The 19,965-nt window shown below is 38.1% G+C and overlaps 4 protein-coding genes across 12 annotated transcripts; 1 reads left to right on the forward strand and 3 right to left on the reverse strand.

Moving 5' to 3' along the window:
* Positions 1-815: 815 nt before the first annotated feature.
* On the forward strand, positions 816-6,740 carry LOC137717259 (glutathione S-transferase zeta class). Of its 8 annotated transcripts, none has more exons than XM_068456562.2 (11): positions 816-1,019; positions 1,083-1,224; positions 1,330-1,380; positions 1,482-1,567; positions 1,692-1,763; positions 2,401-2,454; positions 2,551-2,626; positions 4,135-4,196; positions 5,264-5,323; positions 6,134-6,256; positions 6,460-6,740. In XM_068456562.2, the coding sequence occupies exons 2-10, from the start codon at positions 1,104-1,106 to the stop codon at positions 6,233-6,235; spliced, it is 684 nt and encodes a 227-aa protein (XP_068312663.2). In that variant the 5' UTR covers positions 816-1,019; positions 1,083-1,103; the 3' UTR covers positions 6,236-6,256; positions 6,460-6,740. The 8 variants fall into 8 exon arrangements, 7 of the variants coding, with proteins under 7 accessions (XP_068312663.2, XP_068312664.2, XP_068312666.2 ...); XM_068456563.2 differs by having other exon boundaries at positions 1,104-1,224; XM_068456565.2 differs by having other exon boundaries at positions 822-1,019; positions 1,116-1,224.
* A 1,229-nt stretch (positions 6,741-7,969) lies between these two features.
* Positions 7,970-9,315, reverse strand: LOC137717258 (Polyketide cyclase/dehydrase and lipid transport superfamily protein). Of its 2 annotated transcripts, none has more exons than XM_068456561.2 (3): positions 9,021-9,315; positions 8,355-8,910; positions 7,970-8,220 (listed from the first exon to the last, which is right to left on the reverse strand). In XM_068456561.2, the coding sequence occupies exons 1-3, from the start codon at positions 9,065-9,067 to the stop codon at positions 8,035-8,037; spliced, it is 789 nt and encodes a 262-aa protein (XP_068312662.2). In that variant the 5' UTR covers positions 9,068-9,315; the 3' UTR covers positions 7,970-8,034. The 2 variants fall into 2 exon arrangements, with proteins under 2 accessions (XP_068312662.2, XP_088554204.1); XM_088698078.1 differs by having other exon boundaries at positions 7,970-8,251; positions 9,021-9,307.
* A 578-nt stretch (positions 9,316-9,893) lies between these two features.
* On the reverse strand, positions 9,894-12,158 carry LOC137717257 (NAD(P)-binding Rossmann-fold superfamily protein). The gene is made up of 3 exons (XM_068456560.2): positions 11,400-12,158; positions 10,804-11,153; positions 9,894-10,215 (listed from the first exon to the last, which is right to left on the reverse strand). The coding sequence occupies exons 1-3, from the start codon at positions 11,877-11,879 to the stop codon at positions 10,044-10,046; spliced, it is 1,002 nt and encodes a 333-aa protein (XP_068312661.2). The 5' UTR covers positions 11,880-12,158; the 3' UTR covers positions 9,894-10,043.
* A 552-nt stretch (positions 12,159-12,710) lies between these two features.
* LOC137717256 (small GTPase LIP1) lies at positions 12,711-18,307 on the reverse strand. Its single transcript, XM_068456559.2, has 7 exons — positions 17,697-18,307; positions 16,760-16,851; positions 16,526-16,667; positions 15,822-16,126; positions 13,670-13,723; positions 13,463-13,593; positions 12,711-13,111 (listed from the first exon to the last, which is right to left on the reverse strand). The coding sequence occupies exons 1-7, from the start codon at positions 17,797-17,799 to the stop codon at positions 12,916-12,918; spliced, it is 1,023 nt and encodes a 340-aa protein (XP_068312660.2). The 5' UTR covers positions 17,800-18,307; the 3' UTR covers positions 12,711-12,915.
* Positions 18,308-19,965: the final 1,658 nt, after the last annotated feature.

The following is a 19,965-nucleotide window of genomic DNA, read 5'->3' on the forward strand; positions in this document are numbered from 1 at the left end:
TAGCCCTTCTGGGCAGAGAGCAACCGCTCTCTTCTCCTGGAAATTGGACTTGAAAGAACCCGATGTTGCTGCCATTTTTGTACGAAGAGGGAAAGTGGAAAGCAGAAGGAATGAAAAATCTTTGGAAAAAGAAAGAAAAGTTATATAAAATAAGAAAAGTTAATTCAGGTTTTTTACAGAATTTGAATAATGGCCTTCGCATCGGCATTTTTTTTTACGTCTGGAATATCTGAAAGTGGAGATTTCCGCCATTGTTGTCGAGGCAGTCGAGCTGCAGAGTTCCCAGTTCATCATTATATATATATATATTTTTTTTTTTTTAAGTTTTTAATTATATAAAAATAAAAGATTTTTTTTATTTATAAGTTAAAGTTATGGGATCTAATTATGCGCCACACCAACACATAACATAAACTTTTACAGAATTATTCCTAAAGTACTAAATTGATTTGCTGGACACATTTTCAAGAATTACATTGATCAATTTTCAATTTTATTAGACCATTTTGATAGGGTAGGTCAATTTTAGGAACTTTGTGATAAGGTAAAAACTAATTTTTTTTAAATCAAACTTGCATACCAAATAATATGATTGTAGATGATTGAATTATTATTTAAGTATCAATTAATGTGTTTATTTTTTAATGATGACACATAATTTAATTTAAAAATTAATTTCCTTAACATTATCCATTGAACAATACGTGAAGTATCGGTAAAACAATCATTTTTAATTGCGTAGAATCTTCAAACTTGAAACACTGTCGTGACTCGCGTTTTTATAAATAGTTGCTTGCTATCCCATAAATAAAAATGAGTGTGCGAGAAGCACATCCCATAAATAAAAAGAAAAAAAATTGCGCAAACGGCAAGAAACCAATGTAAGTCAAACAAAGTAGAATTATCTGTCAAAACTCAAAACTCAGTAATCGAATAATCTGTCTGTCAAACATCAAAAGTTGAAAACTGCTGGGCTGGCCGAGGCTGATGCTGCTCTGCTGCGTTTAAGTAATTAAATAGTGAGTGAATTTCTTTTCTGTGTTCGATTAATATTCGGTTGATTGATTTGTTTGATTTGATAGATAACGATAACAAATGATAAGATGGAAGCACAGGAGGTGGACGCGCAGGCGGCGACTGAAAGTGGCCAACAACAACTCAAGCTTTATTCCTACTGGATGAGCTCTTGCTCCTTCCGTGTCCGAATTGCTCTCAACTTGAAGGGTCAATTTTCCTTTTTTTTTTTTTCTTTCTAAAGAAGTAAATATTCGTTTATTTGTTGGTTCATTCATGTAATAATTTAATATGTATTGAATTAATAATAATTAGGGCTGAAATACGAGTACAAAGCTCTGGTGAAGGGAGAGCAATTCAGTCCCGGTTAGTTTAGTCTAGTCCCTCCCTCCATTGACAATTGACAAACAACTAAATCATTTATTGCAATTTTGTCCATGTTTTTTATTGTAATTTGGATAAAGCAGAGTTCAGAAAGCTAAATCCGATGGGGTATGTGCCTGTGCTTGTGGATGGGGACACCGTTGTTGCTGACTCATTTGCCATCCTACTGGTAATTGGTACCCTCTTCTTTCTACTTTCTCCTCTATCTTCTTATTACACTTGTTGATTGCTTCTCCTCCATCCAAATACCTAATATTCCATTGCATTGCATTAATCTTCTTCTTTATGTCTAGTATTTAGAAGAAAAGTACCCGCAGCATCCATTGTTACCACCAGATCTTCAGAAAAAGGCTATCAATTACCAGGTCAGGTCTAACTGCTTCTTTCTCTCTTCTCTTTCTAATTATTCATTCCTTTTCTCAACTATTAGTATTACCGATGCAACAGAGAAAGAAACCAAAAATGCAACAGAGAAAGAAACCAAAGTTACCAAACAAAAAAAGATGTATGCATATAGTCCTTGAAAACTCCCCTCCCGTTATATTGTGTTTTTCCATGTAGAACTAATTGAGCGGATCGTGCACTCAATGCCTTCAAAATTGGCGGAGTGACTCAATTTCTTGGTGCAATACAAGTAATTGCGCTGCAAAACATGTGCAACTTACCCAGAACTGCATTAATGAGTATGTGATGGCCTACACACATGATGTGGATCAGTTGCTTTATTGTGATTATGAGGAATGGAAAAATTAGTTTCACCTGTATTGGTGCTTACTATATTGTGTTTAAAACGCTGAGTGATGCTAATTCAACCAAGGAAGAAAGTATGATATAGTATTAGTAGTTTAAGTTTCCAAGTGTAACTGTGGAACATGTTCTGATCCGTTCTGACCCAAAACAAAAAAGAAAAGTATTCGTAAATTTATCTAAAATATGTAAGATTTTAAATGTATGTTCAAAATTCTTATGCTATTAGCTTGTCCCTCCTCATCTGATATGCAGGCTGCAAATATTGTTTCCTCAAGCATACAACCTCTACAGAATCTGACTGTCCTGGTAATTAGCTGAATATAATATTGACTTTACTTCTCATGATACTATTTTATAACCTAAATGATATGGATCTTGTTTTGCTGCTTTTCCAATTTACAGAAGTACATTGAAGAAAAAGTTAGGCCCGTTGAGAAACTTGAATGGGTTCAATTTCATATTGGAAAAGGCTTTTTAGGTAAGATTTAAAAAGCTAATGGTCCATCCCTCCCCTGAAAAAGAGAATCTCAAGAAAGCATTAAAAGTTAAATAAGGATTTTTCGCAGATGATGCCACACTTTTAAAAATAACGACACCTTTTTCATTTTAAAGTTCTTATACTCTACAACAACAACAAACAACAACAAAGCTTTATCCCACTAAGTGAAGTCGGCTACATGAATGCTAGAACGCTACTGTGCTCAATTTCTTGCCAAGTCTTCCTAGTCTTTCTCTATCCCTTTTGCCCTGACCATGTCTCATAATCACATCTTCTAATTGGAGCATCTGTAGGTCTTGGGTTCATACATCTAAACCACCTTAACCAATTTTCTCTCATCTTATCTTCAATTGCAACCCCTCCTACTTTACCTCGGATATCCTCATTCTTAATCATGTCCTTTCTTGTGTTGCAACACATCCAACGAAACATTCTTATCTCCTTTACACTCATTTTTTGCACGTTTGCTTGACCGCCCTGCTCTTATTGTCATCTTATAAAACTTTTCCTTAAGCTTTAGTGGCATAAGATGGTCACACTATTTCACTTCATCCATCCAACTTGTATTCAATGGTTAAGATATCCATCCAATTCTCCGTTCTTTTGAAAGATAGATCCAAGATAATGAAAGCATTCACTCTTTGGTACTTCCTGTTATTCAATCCTCACTCCTATCTCATTTGGACCCCTATTCCCACTAAACTTGCACTTTATATGCTCTGTCTTTTGACCTACTTAGTCGAAGACCTTTAGATTCCAACACTTCCCGCAAACATTAAGCTTCGCATCTACTACCTCTTGCATTTCATCTATCAACCCTATATTTTCTGTAAAAAACATACACCTATAGATATCATCTTAAATATGTCTCGTTAACTCATCCATCACCAATGCAAATAGGTAACGATTTAAAGCTAGGCCTTGGTGTAATCCTATGGTTATGGGAAAGCTTTCAATTTGTCTTTCATGAGTTCTTACTGGAGTCTTTGCTCCTTCACACATATCCCTTATTGCATGGATATATGCTACTCGTACTCCTTTCTTCTCTAGAATCCTCCAAATAATTTCTCTGGATTCCAAATAATTTCTCTTGGGACCCTGTCAAACACTTTTTCCATATCTATAAAGACCATGTGCAAATCCTTTTGCATATCCCTATGTCGTTCAAATGATCTCCGTAAGAGATAAATTGCCTCCGTAGTTGAGCGTCCTGACATAAACCCGAATTTATTATCTAAGACCCGTGTCTCTTGCCTTAGTCTATGTTCTTACTCTCGCCCAAAGTTTCTATACCCTAGAAAAGATATAATGATATTTCCACCTCAAACTTGCGTCTCTATGCCTCAACTCATCCCAAATGTGTGATTTGTCAAACCACAATTTTATTTTCTGTGGAAAATCCTACAATATATGAAACTCCTGTCTACAGTTGTTCTTTTCTAGGGATGGTTGTAGGCTTAATTATCTGCTATTTTCATGTCTTTCAGCACTTGAAGAACTGCTGAACAACCATGCAGGAAAATATGCAACTGGAGATGAAGTTTACATGGTCTGTTTGCTCATTTTGTCCTCTTTTTTTTATTCTCCCTTTTCAGAAAGAAAAAAAAAGACTCGCAATCCTTTTCTATGTTGGAAAATAAGAACACTTTTAGAAACCTTTTGAAATAATATGACCCAAAAACTAGAGTCAATAACCAGAAAAGAAACCATTTATGAGGCAGGTTTAAGGTTACTGGATTTCTTGATTATGGTATGTTATGGATTGACGGAAATTTGGGGATATAGAAAGTTTTAAGGGAAATGAATGTTTTGGGTTTCTATGATTTTAGAGAAATAAAGAATAATAGGAGGTTAGGTTCGAATCTCGTGGATGGTAAATTCGATACCAAATTAGACTATCCATTGTGTGGCTTAGCCGAACTCCTCCTGCCCTTAGTGTAAAAATATCGATATACTAAAAAAAAAAAAAAAAGAATAATAGGAGTGAAGAGAGAAGAAGGGACATGCCAAGGCACCAAAAGATATACATATTTATAGGCTTCTAATAGGACTAGAGGTGGCAAATTAACCTTTTGGGTTGTTAATGGGGTATCCGTCAAGATCCATTTAATTTGATATCACCACAATATAAGGATGAGACTGGTAGTGCTGATGATGACGTGAGGTAAAATCAAACTAAATGAGTCATAATGGGTACCCATTAACAATCCAACGGGTTGATTTGCCAACTCTAAATAGGACTGCCAAACACTCCTAGAAGTACTAAGAGTCTCATTAAGTATGAGATTATATGGAAATTGATGGATTTTACAAAAAAGTTTGTGGAGTTAAGAAGTTTAGGTGTATCTATGATGTAGACTATTGAAGAGTCAGTAGTTTTGTGGTATTCAATTACAATTTCTAGAATTTTTAGAGATTCCATACAAGTCTTGTGGTATTCAATCAAGATTTTTGGAAAATCTGTGGAAGTTTTGTGATTTAGATTTTCAAAAAGTCCTTACATGAACTCTAAAATTTGAGTAGCATGTTTGCACGGCATTGTCACTTCATAATGTTCCACAGAACAAGTGTTAGTGTGAAATTCTTTATCTCTAAAATATTGACAAATATTTGCAGGCAGATTTGTTTCTGGCACCGCAGCTTTGTGCAGCCATTACAAGGTTCCAGCTAGACATGGTACTTATCAATCGATTCTTGTGCAAGTTACAACTCTAGCAAATGAACATTTATTCACTTGATTGTGTAATGTTAAATTTATCTGATTTATATCATAACAATTTTCTTCTTCTTTTTTTTTTTTTTTTTTTTTTGCCCTTTTCGCGTGATGATGGAAACTAATCCAATTTTGTGGTGTTGTAATGTTTCCATCACATGATCAAGTTGTTGTCCCTTTTAGGTCAGAAATCAAGTTCCTATCTGATTCAACTTTCAGGAGCAACCTGTCTCTTTTATTCTAGCTATAATTTTTATCATAAGAATCAGTCACTGCTCGTTTTTGATCTGCACATCTGTTCTTATGATACGAATGGTAGCTTTTCACATTGATGTGGAAATTATAGTGGTCATTAATTAGGGGTTTATATCATGGTAGGTTTACCATAAATAAGGTACTTACTGGGACTCGGTTAAGAAAAGATATATGCAGAGAGTGCACCAAACGTCTCTTTCCTTCATAATAAAACTTTATTTTTTCCTCGAAATGTAAACTTAGAATAACCACATCTCTTCCTGATATGGGACTTTGTATCATTTCCTAGTTATTTAGGAGGTGGGGTGGTGCGAAGAACTCAATTGTACTAGTTCAAGGCCTAGGTTGACGTTTGAAGTCTATTCAATGTGTTCAGTGTAGTGAACCTCTGTTCATCTCTTACTAAGCTTGTTAGAGCCGAGGGTTTTCAGTTTTTTAAGAATTTATGGTCTAACTTTCAAGTGGCTTTCTCCATCTGTATCTTCTGATTAATCTCTTTTCACTCAATGTTTGTGCAGACTCAGTTTCCCCTTTTGGCCAGGTTGCATGAGGCATACAATAAGATACCAGCATTCCTAGATGCTTTACCAGAAAAGCAGCCGGATGCTCCTTCTTCATAGTTAAACAATTGGGTTAAAGAGGTTTGAATTAAAGTTTCATAAGTTACTCTCTTGGTTAAAGTAAAAGCAGATATCTAATATTCTGGTTAAATCTGGCATTTGACAAATACGTGAGGCACCATACGAAAGAAATGCCTATTGTTGCTTTTGTGTTGATTGGTGCTTCAGGGACCCTATTTGAATTCGTCAGTTCCATTCTTCTGAAACTCCCTTTTTTAATTCAGATGAAGCGTATCCATCCCAAAGTGCAAAATAAAGGGTCGACAATTATGGTCTGAGCTGAAGCATTTGTAATCTTGTAAAGCACTCAGGTGTTGGTCCGTCCAAATAAGGGTTATCCCATGATGGAATAATGATGAATCTGTAGAATGTTGTGGTTGAATTGTTGAGTGATGTAATGGTTTGGAATGTCTGTCAAAATAGTCATTTGAAGTACACATCCTGTGTACTTGGAGGATACAGCTTCCTGTATTGTCGATACAATGACTTATCAGTTGCCTAGCAATCGGGTTTATTACACACACACACACACATGTTGGCTATATGATTTTGTGTGTGTATTCTTAACAAGAGAAGAATTCCCAACTACACGAATCCAACCCAGGATGAAATGGAGTTTTTCCAATTTGTCCTTCACTCGGTGTTCTGGAGTGAGGTGAGAACTCATTGGTACTTGAATTATATTTCAGTTTGTGTCGTTGTGTCCCATGGGGGGAATACTGCTGCCAATGCCGTTGTTCAGTATTGTGTAGTGATAGCGGAGAATTATCTCAAGTTTAATAGAGGAGAAAAATGAGTGATGGAAATACCTTCAGAAAGTAGGCAGGCAGCACGTTAGATCTGTCACATCCCGGCCCGGGGTCCACTACATCCCGGGCCCGCTCCACCACCTTAGCACGATATTGTCCGCTTTGGGCTCCGATCACGCCCTCACGGTTATTGTCCGCTTTGGGCTCCGATCACGCCCTCACGGTTATTGTCCGCTTTGGGCCCCGACCATGCCCTCACGGTTTTGTTTTTGGGAACTCACACGAGAACTTCCCAGTGGGTCACCCATCCTGAGAATGCTCTCGTGCGCTACTCGCTTAACTTCGGAGTTCCTATGGAACCCGAAGCCAGTGAGCTTCCAAAAAGCCTCGTGCTAGGTAAGGATGAGAATATACATATAAGGATCATTCCCCTGGGCGATGTGGGATCTTACAAGATCAATCTTCATAAAAGTTTAGCTAAGCTAAAATTCAAATTATTAGTTAATGGAAGCAATGTGGAACACGCGTAACTGAAGCTCTAGAGAGTAGGAACGTTGATGACGGGGGAGAAGGGATTGAATGAATGAGGTGGGCAGACGGAAGCCATGGCACAATGGAGAGGGTCGAAGTGGTGATGGAAGACTAAGTTACCAAAACACGAAAGACAGTGATCACTGGATTTCTTTGAACGGCCAGGATTAAAAGTCCGGTATAGATTGGTACATAAGAAATCTGGTGGATGGGGAGGGATTGCGGTGCTGCAACTATCACTTCCGGCAAGAAGAGAGAAGATGGGTTGGGTAGGAGTAGAGAGAGTATGCAAGGCATCAGTGTGATACAATCCGAGAAACCTTGGACGCCTAAACATTAATCCTCTCTTAAGAGCTAAGAAACAAGAGAGAAAAAGAAGAGAGGTCGACTGTTTTCTCTCTTTCCTTTTCCCCCTTCAAATGAAACTTTAATTGAGAGAGAGAGAGAGAATGGATCAGATAATTGGCAACGTCATAATTATTAACTAGGCTAATTAGGGTATGCCAAAATAAAGGATAACTAGGGGAGATTAAGTTTCTCCTCCACTTTGTAGTTTGTACAATGTAGGTAGTTGTGATCACAGGATGTTTGGGCATCAGTAGGAGGAGAGGCTTGTGCCAGTTTCTTTAGATTTTCAATGATCATAACGAGTCTGTTGTTAAGTCGATTGACAAAGCACCTCGGCATCCATCCGGCAGGATCTAACTGCATTTTCATTCAACAATGACAAGAAAACCTGTTACAGTTATATGACTAACAATTGATCAAGGTTTTCATAACATTCATTCATACTCTGCAAACTGCAAATTCAAAAGGAAAAAAATAAATAAGGAGGCGACCTGAACAACATAGGTAACCATGCAGGAGTGACCTTGAAGCTTATCAACAACCCATCCTGATTGCAGCAGCAGCCCCCTGATGGCGTTATTTTGCTTTGGTTCCAATCCGGCAGCTATCTCCTTTGGAAGTGAAGCAACTGCTACCACCAGTGTGCCATCTTCCATGGTTTCACGTCGCTCGTAGACTACGAATTCTCTGTTTCGAAAGAGGGGCTTTGAATGATCTCCAAACCTGAGACGGATGATGCTGAGGTTATCTCCAAGATCTTTTATGTACCTTGCTTCTACAAGATGAGGATCCCATTGCTTGGCAGCATCGATGGCGTTTGCAACGGTAATGAATTGCTGGGGTGACAGAGAAGTGAGGAGGCAGCGGCTGCGGAAGGTGTGAAAGGATCCAGACCTGCGTTTGGAGATCTCAACTCCGTTGCCAAGAGTAAGGAGGGGTTTCCAGCCGTCGTTGGGTCTGTTGGAGTCAGAAGCAGACAGTAATTCTTGAATGCAGCTTTCGCTTGCAAACTGCACATACCTTTTAAGCGAGTCCTCACTTATGGACCTATCAATTCAAAAAATGGAAATGGATCGAGTGAGTCAGGTATCATGTGAGTAAGTAGGAACTAGCTAGAAACAGAGTCATGGATATTATAAAACAGTAAGTAGCCACACCAGGAACGGGTGGTGCTGCTGCAAGGTGCTGGACTGGTAGTGGTCATCGATCTTGTGTCTTTGGTGGTTGTGGACGGAGGCTTATTTTCTCACATTAATTCAAGCTGAAGCAGCTTAACTTAAAGGAAAAACATGGAATGGAATGAAATGCAGTGGAAGAAAGTTGGCGAGTGGGCCTTTTGGTTAGGGGCACATGCAAATGCCAGAGGAGAGGAACCAACCGAGACCTCCACCATGACATGATTGAAGTGCACCTGCACTTGCACGTCTCTCTCTCTCTCCCCCCTAAAAAATCAGAAAAAGAAATAGAAAAATACAAGAATATATAGCAGATGGATTGATTCCTTTGTTATGAAAAAAGAAGTCACTGTCAGAACAAGGATAGAGGGGTAGTGGGTGAAGGGTAAAGGGTAAGGGGTAGGGAAGATGATGCACATGGAGTGTTGGGTGGTCACTTTTATCAAACAATAATAATACATAAAAATGCATAATTCATTGCAAGAGGAGACAGGTAGGCTTAACACTAAACTAAAGGCCAGAGCGCCAGGCAATCCAAATCAAATACAAATATACAATACAATACAATACAATACAATACAAATACAAATACAATACAATACAATCTGCTTTGCATTAGTACGACATTAGAACGGATCCCAATCCACGTGACGTGCCTAGCTCATTGTCCTGCTATTTATTCATTCTCATTCATCTGCAATTGGATTGTATTTGTATGTGGCCATTGGCCAATGCCATGCTCTCTACATCATCAGTGTCGTTTTAGCAATCAAATTGCCAATGGGCAATGGCTACTCATCTCATTCCCTAAACCAAAACAAACAATAACCATATTTACAACCAACTCAACTGACCTGACCCTCATCAATACTTTTAAATATATTATAAATCACAATTATCAAACAAAACATAAACCAATCATAAAAGTCATAACTAGAGAGAAATAGTACTAAGTTATTATTATTATTATTATTATTATTATTATTATTATGTTCGCTGCCATCTCTATTTTGAGTTTGATGGTGATATTTCCGGCTTCAAAAAGCCTTTCGCTTTGAGGCTCTCCACTGTGTCCTGCACAGCATCTTCAACTGGTTTGAACACCAACCCCAGCTCAATTAATCGCTTTGCGGCATCCTTGCATTCCTTTAGCCCTGGCTGGGTTTCCCCGCTAAACCTGTACGGATTTCGTTCAAGTCAAACATTACCATCTACTTCTACTTCTACTTCTCTAAGGAACAAGCCAACCAGACAGACAGGAAAACAATAACGATACTAGTAATTCAACCGACACGAATAAACATTATCTTAATCAGTACATGTCTATATTGTTCACAAACTCAAACTGTACTCAGGCAAGTCCAAATTGACTGATGATAACTTTAGTTTTGTTTATATTTGATTTCATGGACCTCTGGGCGTTCACTTAAAATTTGATTTGTAAAAAGGAGAGAAAAGAATAACCAAGTAATCATAAACTACATGAGGCAACAAGATAAAATTACAGGTATCGAAAGTGTTTGATTATCTTCTATGAGTTGCGCCAGAGTGAATGAGATTGTTGCCTTCGCATGTATATGGTAATAATAGTTCAAAGTGCTAGCAAAATAATACTTCCATAAAATATAACACAATCACATTTATGATTATGAGTCCCATTTCCCTCCACAAAAATTCTTTTGTGTTCCTTTTGGCATCCAAAAAGAAAGTCTACGCACAAGGGATAAAATGTAGCAAATAAATAAACTAGAAGCAGCAAACCTACCTGTGAATGGTAAACTGAGGGAAGAGTTTGGAGACAGTGAGGGCAAAGTTAGCGAATTGGAAGATGCCATTGGTGCAGAGGTACCTGCCAGAAGCAGCACGAGACTCAAAGAGCAAAACTTGTGCCTTGGCGACATCTTGGACATGGACAGCCCCCAACCAGTGATGCTCTTGGGTGTCGTTGGATCCGTGGAGCAAGTTGAGCAAAACAGCAGAGCTTGCATTGAGGCTAGGCTGCAGGAGAGGCCCAAGACATGTGGCCGGATGGATGGCTACCACATCCAGTCCATGCTTCTCTGCAAACTCCCAAGCTGCTTTCTCTGCCTCTGTCTTCGACACCGGATACCATTTCTGTCCAAGATTAATAGATTATTACTGTTAACTACTATTATGGATAAAATGTCGATGTTCATTGTTCATCTTCTCTTCTTACGCATAAGTAATTATATATGATGATGATGATAATGAATGATATCATCATCAAGTAACTTAATTTGGGTTGGGGATGATGATGATGATGATGATGATGATAAATGATAAGTAAAGTAACTTAATTAGCATTAGGGATGATGAATTAATTAGGGGCACAGTTACTACCTGGCGGGCTTTGCAGTAGTCGAGGTTGGTCCAAGAGGACTCGTCGAAGGGCTTGTGAGGAGGCCAAGAGGGGTTGGGGACCATGGCAGAGATTGAGGAGGTGAGGACGACGCGCCTCACTCCGAACTTCGAGGCGGCTTGGAGTACATTGAGGGTGCCCTGCACGGCGGGCAACACCAGCTCAGCCTGGGGGTCGGTGGGGTCGTCGAGGGTGCAGGGGGAAGCCACGTGGAAGACACCCTGGCAGTGCTGGACGGCCCTGGCGACGGCGTCGGCGTCTAGGAGGTCGGCCTCAAAGACCGTGATAGTGTGGCAGTCGGCGCCGGGGAGGGAGAAGAGGTGGGAGGGATCGGAGGCAGGGAAGATGGAGGCGTGGATGCGGGTGTAGCCCTCTTCCAGTAATGTCTTGACCAACCACGACCCTATGAAGCCATTGGCTCCAGTCACGCACACCGCCTCCTCCTTTTTCTTTTCATCCATTAATTGTTTCTTGTACGAGACTTTGAAGCTTCCTTCCACCGGCCACTCAGAACGCTCACTCCGATTTATTATTATTAATGGATGAACTGGAACCCATTCTTCGATTCATTCAATTCGAGGGTTCGGATTATCCACAACAGCAATAACCTCTCTACGTAATCTACGGAGTATAAATATTAAATACTCTTCTGAAACTGAACAATTAAAATTGTTTGGATCATTTGTCCTTGTATGAATTTCAGTTCCCTCGTATCGATGAAATAATAATAAGCTCAGGTTAAGAAAACTGAAGGCATGTCTTAGTACTTATTAAGATTTTCAATATATGCGATATTACTATTTTAATTTATAACGATATTGTTTTGAATTTCAAGAAAACTAATGAAAATAGTTTAAAAATTTTAAGTTTTAACTATAATGACAAAATAAAGAATAAAATGAATAGTACCAAGATTAAATTTTTAGTGTAAAAATATGATTTTTCGTTAAAATAAATAATACCTAAAGCTTTTCGTTAAAATTCTTTTGAATTTACCTTTGTTGCCTCGTAGTTGCAGTTCAGTCAAGTAGTAGTGTAGGCAAGGCGCTTGTGGTCCAGTGAGTGAGGCAACGCGTAAAACTTTGGTGACACGAATGAATTATTTTTTGAGTGATATATGATAAATCTGCAGACTTTTGTAGAATTGGGTGACATAAGTGTGATGCATACAAAATATACGTGACATATTTCATTGTATCTTACCAGCCAGTTAAAGAGAACTTCGAATAGAGAAGATGACAAAAATGTCCTCAACACTATATAATTAACAAGAAATTGCAAACAAAGAGAAGTTGATGAAAGAATTGCCTGTACTTACTCAGGTCGATGAATCAATCAATATATACTTAACCTAAAACAAAAGCCACTTACAATGATAACCTATAGAGTAAAATAATCAATGGTGTTACAGGAAAACAAAATGGTATGAACTTTGGCCGCATACACTAGAATTCATTCATGCAAAAACATAATCACATTAACCAGAGGCAATGACAATTACACATTAATATCGGAGCGCTTTGATCTAGCTGCACTGCTGATTTCTGAGTAACTATTATGGGAAAACCTAGGAAGTCTGTAGTTTTCAGAAACCGAAACTGGTTGCTGAGGATAAAGTGTCGGAGGTGGTGTCAGATTGCGTTGCGCTGGAAGAGGAGGGAGCGTGTTGTACTTGTAAGGATCAGCACGCAAGCTGCCAACAAAGAAAAAGAAACATCACTCGTCCAGTCATAGTAAAACAGCCTATTGTGAGGAGAGAGATGATGGTGAATAAACAGTCACGGGTTAGTATTCAAAACATCATGACTTGGGTTGTCATATAACTGGCATGCCCATGGTTACTTATAGATTAGCATTCGAAACAGTTATAGAGTAGGACCTGCAACACTTACGCATCTGAACACCAAAATGCAATGAATCGCTGTTTTGCATTTTATCACACGAAGACCATCTCACTTGTGAGCCAGCATACCCGCCATAAATTATTTATTAATGGTGATAAATATAACAAGTTAAGGAGAACAATGTAACTAGCTGAACCTACCTGGCATTCCTGTAGGAATGATCCTCGTCACTCCAATTTTCATCTACAGTCTGTGCAGGTCTTTGTACTTGAGAACTAGACCATGGATTCTGTGCAGGTAAATCATCGGAAAAATATCTTCTTTTGATCAACTGAAACAACCGAGACAAAAGTTGGAATCTTTCATAAGGCAAAAAGAAAAAGCTAACAACGAGCATGAACACAGACCACACGGAAAAATTTCATCACAGCTTCCTTGTCATATCTTGCTTCTTTGGCAGCCTGTCAAGGTTTAATAGACCCACATATATTAGAATGTAGAATAACTACAGCTGTAATAATTGATCAACAACCATATGTAATTCCACATTACCAATGATTCCTCAACATGGCAATCATATTCTCCAACAGAAATTAAATCATTTCATTTTTGTACACAGAAAAAGACGACTTTATTGATCAAAGTGAAAAGTTTGAAAAACTTTTGCCTGGCCATGACAGCAGATCCACAATCTAGTCAAACTAAATTTAGCCTATTACATCCAGAATTGAACTTCTCTCTAATCACAGAGCACCAAACTTAAGACCAATTTATTAGATATGAATATAATGCAAAGATTTTCTGTGGGTTTATGGCACCAATTTCGAATAACATAAGCAACCTCATTCCCGAGTAAATGACATGTAAATGGGACAGAAAACAAGAACCTATTCTGACCTTGCAACCCAAGCATCTAAACAAAGAGTTACAGTTGTGAACTTGTGAAAATACTTATTCAAGTACCAGTACCTACCCGCTTCCATATTTAATATCCTCTTCTCTTATTTATTAAATAAAATAGCAATCATTAACATCTACCAAATGTCATGGATACAACTGTAAATAGGAAAATCCTTTGCATGTCTACAACAACAACTAACAACAAAAAATGAATTCTTAGTGTTCACATGTGCAGAAAATGAATTCTTAGTGATCATAAACATCTACCAAATGCATGGCTGAACCTACGGTGTTCTCTCACCAGACTTATGTGGTGAATTTGGATGCACACAAGTATTGATTTGAGCAATTACCCAGATTCACAATCTAAAAAGATAATCAGCCAGCTTAGAAAGATAACACTTTCCCCGTATATGTACGAATAAAAGAAATAAACAAACCAAGTAGCAGGCAGAAACCTTAAAGCTTAAAAAATAAGGGCATCCCACTAACAAGCAGAATATAAGAGCTTTTACACTTTTTTGTTGCAATGAATGTAATTCACACATGTACTCTACATGTCATATTAATGATCTTGGATTATCCGTATGTTACATGATCATGTTTAGGATTTAAGTGTGGTAAAATATGTCTTTTACACGTATTTTCAGTGATTCTGTACACATGGTGCTATAAAAAAAAAGAAAAAAAAGGCTACTTCAAGCCTTTAACGTTAATATGAAAGGAATCACAGTTCTTGTGATTTCCTGCTCATTTGTGAAGCATGAGTTGACTTGGCTTGTGTGCAAGACACTTTCTTGTGATGCCGAAGGCCGGTGCGCCAAAACAGTCTAGCTTCTGTGGAGTTTTTTCAAGAAAACCTCTGTGACACCAAAGTCCGGAGTGAATCTCTCCTCCTTTATTTTACTTTTGTGTCATAGAACTTAATTAAAATTCTGTCTACTTAGAGCATCTCCAATCATGCTTTCTATTTTGTAGCAAAGTTTTAGCTAAAACTATCAAAAAGTTATTTTAGGAGCCCCCTCCGTACTCCCTACTTTAGAGTCATAATGACTATGCGTCAATAATTAGCCAATAGGAATTAATTATTTATTTGAAATAATATTGAAACAGTTAGCATTAATTATAAAGAGCCAATAGGAGCTCCTTTTTCCCTCCCTATATTTAGGATCTCCTAGATCAATCCCTATCTTAGGAGGAGGTGGATAGGGAGCATTATTGGAGTTGATTTTTTGAAATCCTCCCTAAATTCTAGTTAGGAGCTCATATAGAGAGCCCATTGGAGATGCTCTTAGAATCTAACAGCATTTTGATACACGTGTGAAGTTTCCTCCCTTTGTCACTTTCTACGTCAAGTACAAAGTTCCATGGCAGCTCGAAAATTGCAAACTATCCAAGTCAACAAAAAAGAGAGCATAGTAGCAGCTATTAAAAGAAATCCTTCCCAAATGTCGTTTTCTAAGGTGAGGCATTTTACCCAATGAGACAGCAAAACAAGGTCAGTTGCCTACAAACATGTCTCATGCAACCACAACCACATTCATTGAATGCTAAGTTACCATATACTAATTTCATTTTCATTGATATAATGTCTACAGCGTCAATAGAGAAGGGAAAAAGGGTAGCAAGAAAAACAAGAATAAAAAACCTGCTGCTTACCGCAATAAGGCCTCCAGCACCAGGGAAACTCTCAGTCAGTGGAAGTTCTTCACTGGATGGAAGCAAACCTTGTTTCTCAACCCACTGTCGAGCTACGTCAACAAGATTGCCACTGCTTCCCCTTGTACCCTCTTTTGAAGCAATATCAGCTTTGTTACCTATAACAATATATGGGACAGGAAGGCCACCAGGACCTCCAGATCCTAGAGGAGCCGAAAATGTCCCAGTTGCAGCAATCTCAGCTGCCCACTTCTGTAAGCCAGTTTTTGTCCTCCTCTGGGAGAGATCATGAACAAAGATTACACCTGCATATGAATGTCAAAGTGTATCATGAGCTGAAAAATCTAAATCCGGCTGCAACATGCTGGTTCCATAGTTTTTATAGGAAATAAATTGTGTACAATCGTATTGATCATAGCTGAATACCACCATGACCTACCACTAAAATTTTGTCAACACCTATCATGCTTTTTTTTCCATCATTATTATAGAACATGGATGCAACAAGAGATGCAAAAATGGTTAAATTTAAGCACTTACAAGCCCAAGAAGGCTGTTGATTTCTAAATTAACGGTAAATACTCAATTAAATTGTCCCTTAGACTTTCTTTACTTCACGGCCTTTGTCTCTACCTTGTATTAACATGCATACTATTTACCAGGAGAATAAAATGTTTATAGAGGGAGAGAGGTCCCAAACTTGCCATTAATTTGGGAATAAAAAAGAGATCGGCATTCTTTGTATCTATCATGTCCAGACACATCCCAGAGTTCAATAAAGAAATCTCTCTCAGCGTCACCTTTAATACTGCTTGACGAGCTACCCAAGTTTCCATAAGTAGTATGCTGGATAGAAAAACAGTAAACAATTATTGTGACTTGAAGTTCAGAAATAGTTCTCAATATCCCATCAGAATCAAAGTACTGATAATTCTCACCTTTACACCTACTGTACACCCTACTGTCTGAGGAGGACGCGTGATGGAAGAACCTTTGACAATCAGATGAACAAGAGCAGTTTTTCCAACACCTACGAATACATCACAATATAACGATGAAGTTTGATAATAAAACTGAAGTTACGAGATGTAATGTACAACAAAAGAGATTGGATAAGTAAAATACTCCCTAATGCATTAAACAATTGTTTTTCGCGCACATGTGCAGATGTCAAATTACAGGTTTAGAGGATTCCAATTCTGCCTACCAAAAATTAATTTGAGCAATGCAATATCATAAACATTAAAGGCATTACACTTCTAGCAAGCTTAGATAATATATTTTAACAATCAAGCACATCAGAATTGAACTTGACACAACTACTTGAAACTAACATGTGTAGAACCACTCCATGATTGAGTAAGCATCACAACATTACCTACTGGTTCAAGATCAAAACAGGTAAAGGTTTCATTAAACCTGGCCAACCTATTTCCAAAATATAAAGATGCACAGACCTTTCTCAAGCCAGAATGCAAAAATGAAATGTGTAGATATCTACTAATCAAGTTCCAAAAATTCCATGACAAAGTCACTCTCGCGTGTCACTTAAGCCTCCGAGTTCAAATTGCTTTGGTACACCGCTACAAGAAACTTTTAATCGAATAATTCTGTAACGAACTAATTGAAGAGAAGTAACCACTGTGGTCAGAACTGTCCTGTCTCCAAACTCATATCTACAACAATTTGGTACCAAAGTTGTAACGAAACTTTATTGTCACGATCCATATTCCTCCTAATTACAAACATCATGACACCGATAGGATACGAGCACATACAGCACGATCAAGGAGAAAGCAATCAATCAAAATTTAGGAAAACCAAAACACAAAAGAAATTAAAAGAAAATCAAAAGTTAGAAAAAGAAAAAGATACCAGAGTCGCCGACAACCAGCACCCGAACCTGGCCACAAGGCGGACCGCCGCCACCGTTTTGGTCTTTGTTGTCCCTCTCACGGTCACGGTCCCTCCAGAACATGTTGTCCTCCGACTCGGAGCCTTTGGAACCGAAATAATCACCACACCACACCTCACCTCAGAATCAAATCTCAAGTCCCATCAAAATCGAACACGCACAAAATCCAACAATTTCTCCAAATCTCTACTTCAAATCTAAATTCCATCTTTCTTGCATGACCACCAACACAACAAGCCCAGCTATAAACATGTCCCGAAGCCAAACCTAGTTTCAAGTTTCACCTACAGATCCAATTCTCTATGAAATGGAAGTAGCAACTGGATTTGGCGTCAAGTTGAAGCAGTGAATGGATACAGCAAGATCCGAATTTCTGAAATCTATGCCTATTGATGCGAGAGTGAGAGGTTAATTAATGCAACGTAATCATCCTTTTCTTTTCATTTGCTTGGATCGTGTTTCTCTCTCTTTTGGGATTTGATTGAAAATAGGCTAATTTGGTATTCGGTGCTTTTTTAAAAAATTGTTTCTGACGCACAACGAAGATAAACAGTTCTAAAATAAAATTATTATTGAGTGTTTGGCAAAATGTTTTCTTGTAAAAGTGTATTTTTTTTTAAATAAAATAAAAGTGTGTAAGTATTTGATAAATTTTATATAAACCGTTGTGAATATGTTAAATAACAAAAATAAAAAAATTATATTTAATGTGATATAATAATTATCAAAGATAATATATAGGGACAAAAAATATATAATTTGTAAAATATAAAGGATTATCCTTGTCATTTTCAAAATTTTATTAAATGAGAATTGATTATAAGATCAACTCCAATCCTGACCTATAACCTATTTTTCCCCTTATATTCCTCCCAAATCCAACCCAACCCAAGTGGAAAATTGAACCTAAAACCTATAACCCAAAATAAACTAAAAAATAGCCCAGGATTTAGCCCAGAAAATGATGTGGGCACCACCAGCGGGATCTGTCACATCCCGGCCCGGGACGAATCACTTCCCGGGCCCGCTCCACCACCGTAGCACGATATTGTCCGCTTTGGGCTTACCATTCCCTCACGGTTTTGTTTTTGGGAACTCACAAGCAACTTCCCAGTGGGTCACCCATCATGGGATTGTTCTAGCCTCCTTCTCGCTTAACTTCGGAGTTCCTACGGAACCCGAAGCCAGTGAGCTCCCAAAAGGCCTTGTGCTAAGTAGGGATGGGAATATACATTTAAGGATCACTCCCCTGGGCGATGTGGGATGTTATAATCCACCCCCCCTTAGGGGCCCGACGTCCTCGTTGGCACACCACGGCCAGGGTTAGGCTCTGATACCAAATTGTCACATCCCGACCTGGGGCGGATTACTTCCCGGGCCCGCTCCACCACCGTAGCACGATATTGTCCGCTTTGGGCTTACCATTCCCTCATGGTTTTGTTTTTGGGAACTCACGAGTAACTTCCCAATGGGTCACCCATCATGGGATTGCTCTAGCCCCCTTCTCGCTTAACTTCGGAGTTCCTACGGAACCCGAAGCCAGTGAGCTCCCAAAAGGCCTCGTGCTAAGTAGGGATGGGAATATACATTTAAGGATCACTCCCCTGGGCGATGTGAGATGTTATAGGATCCTATCCATGTGGGCATGTCCCGTAGGATTTATTGAATCCAACGGCTGTGGTCGAATATAATCAAATTTAACAATAAAAAAAAAATCTAACTACCCAAATTTAAATACAACAGCTAAAATAATTAAAAAAATTATTTAACTCAAAATTCACCCAAATTTAGTGATTTTTCAATACTTATCGGAATCTAAATATTTTTGGGTTAAAATGTTCATAAATTTAAATTAGTATAGTGTACATAATTTTTTTAATTACTTAAAAGAAAAAATTAGCCTAAATTTATTCTTTAATAATCTCAAACTAAAAAATTTAGGTCATAAGGGTTGGATCAGAAAAACTGTTTATGGGTTAAAACCTAAATTTTCTAAGCTAAAAATTTTAGATTTTAGGTTAAAACTTGGATGTGGTCTAAACATGGTAAACTATGATTTTGCTTTTCTATTATCATTCTCGAGAACATTTGTTGTATAACTATTTTTCCATGATTGCTCCATTTGTAGCCATTATATTTGAGATGTGTAGATTCGACAGCCACAGAACACATGAATAACTAAACAAAAGAATTCTAGAATTGCATCCTTTCGTCTCATTGTACATGGAG

This window comes from Pyrus communis, chromosome 8 (genome assembly GCF_041283825.1).
Source record: "Pyrus communis isolate YQ-2024b chromosome 8, ASM4128382v1, whole genome shotgun sequence".
NCBI lineage: Eukaryota > Viridiplantae > Streptophyta > Magnoliopsida > Rosales > Rosaceae > Pyrus > Pyrus communis.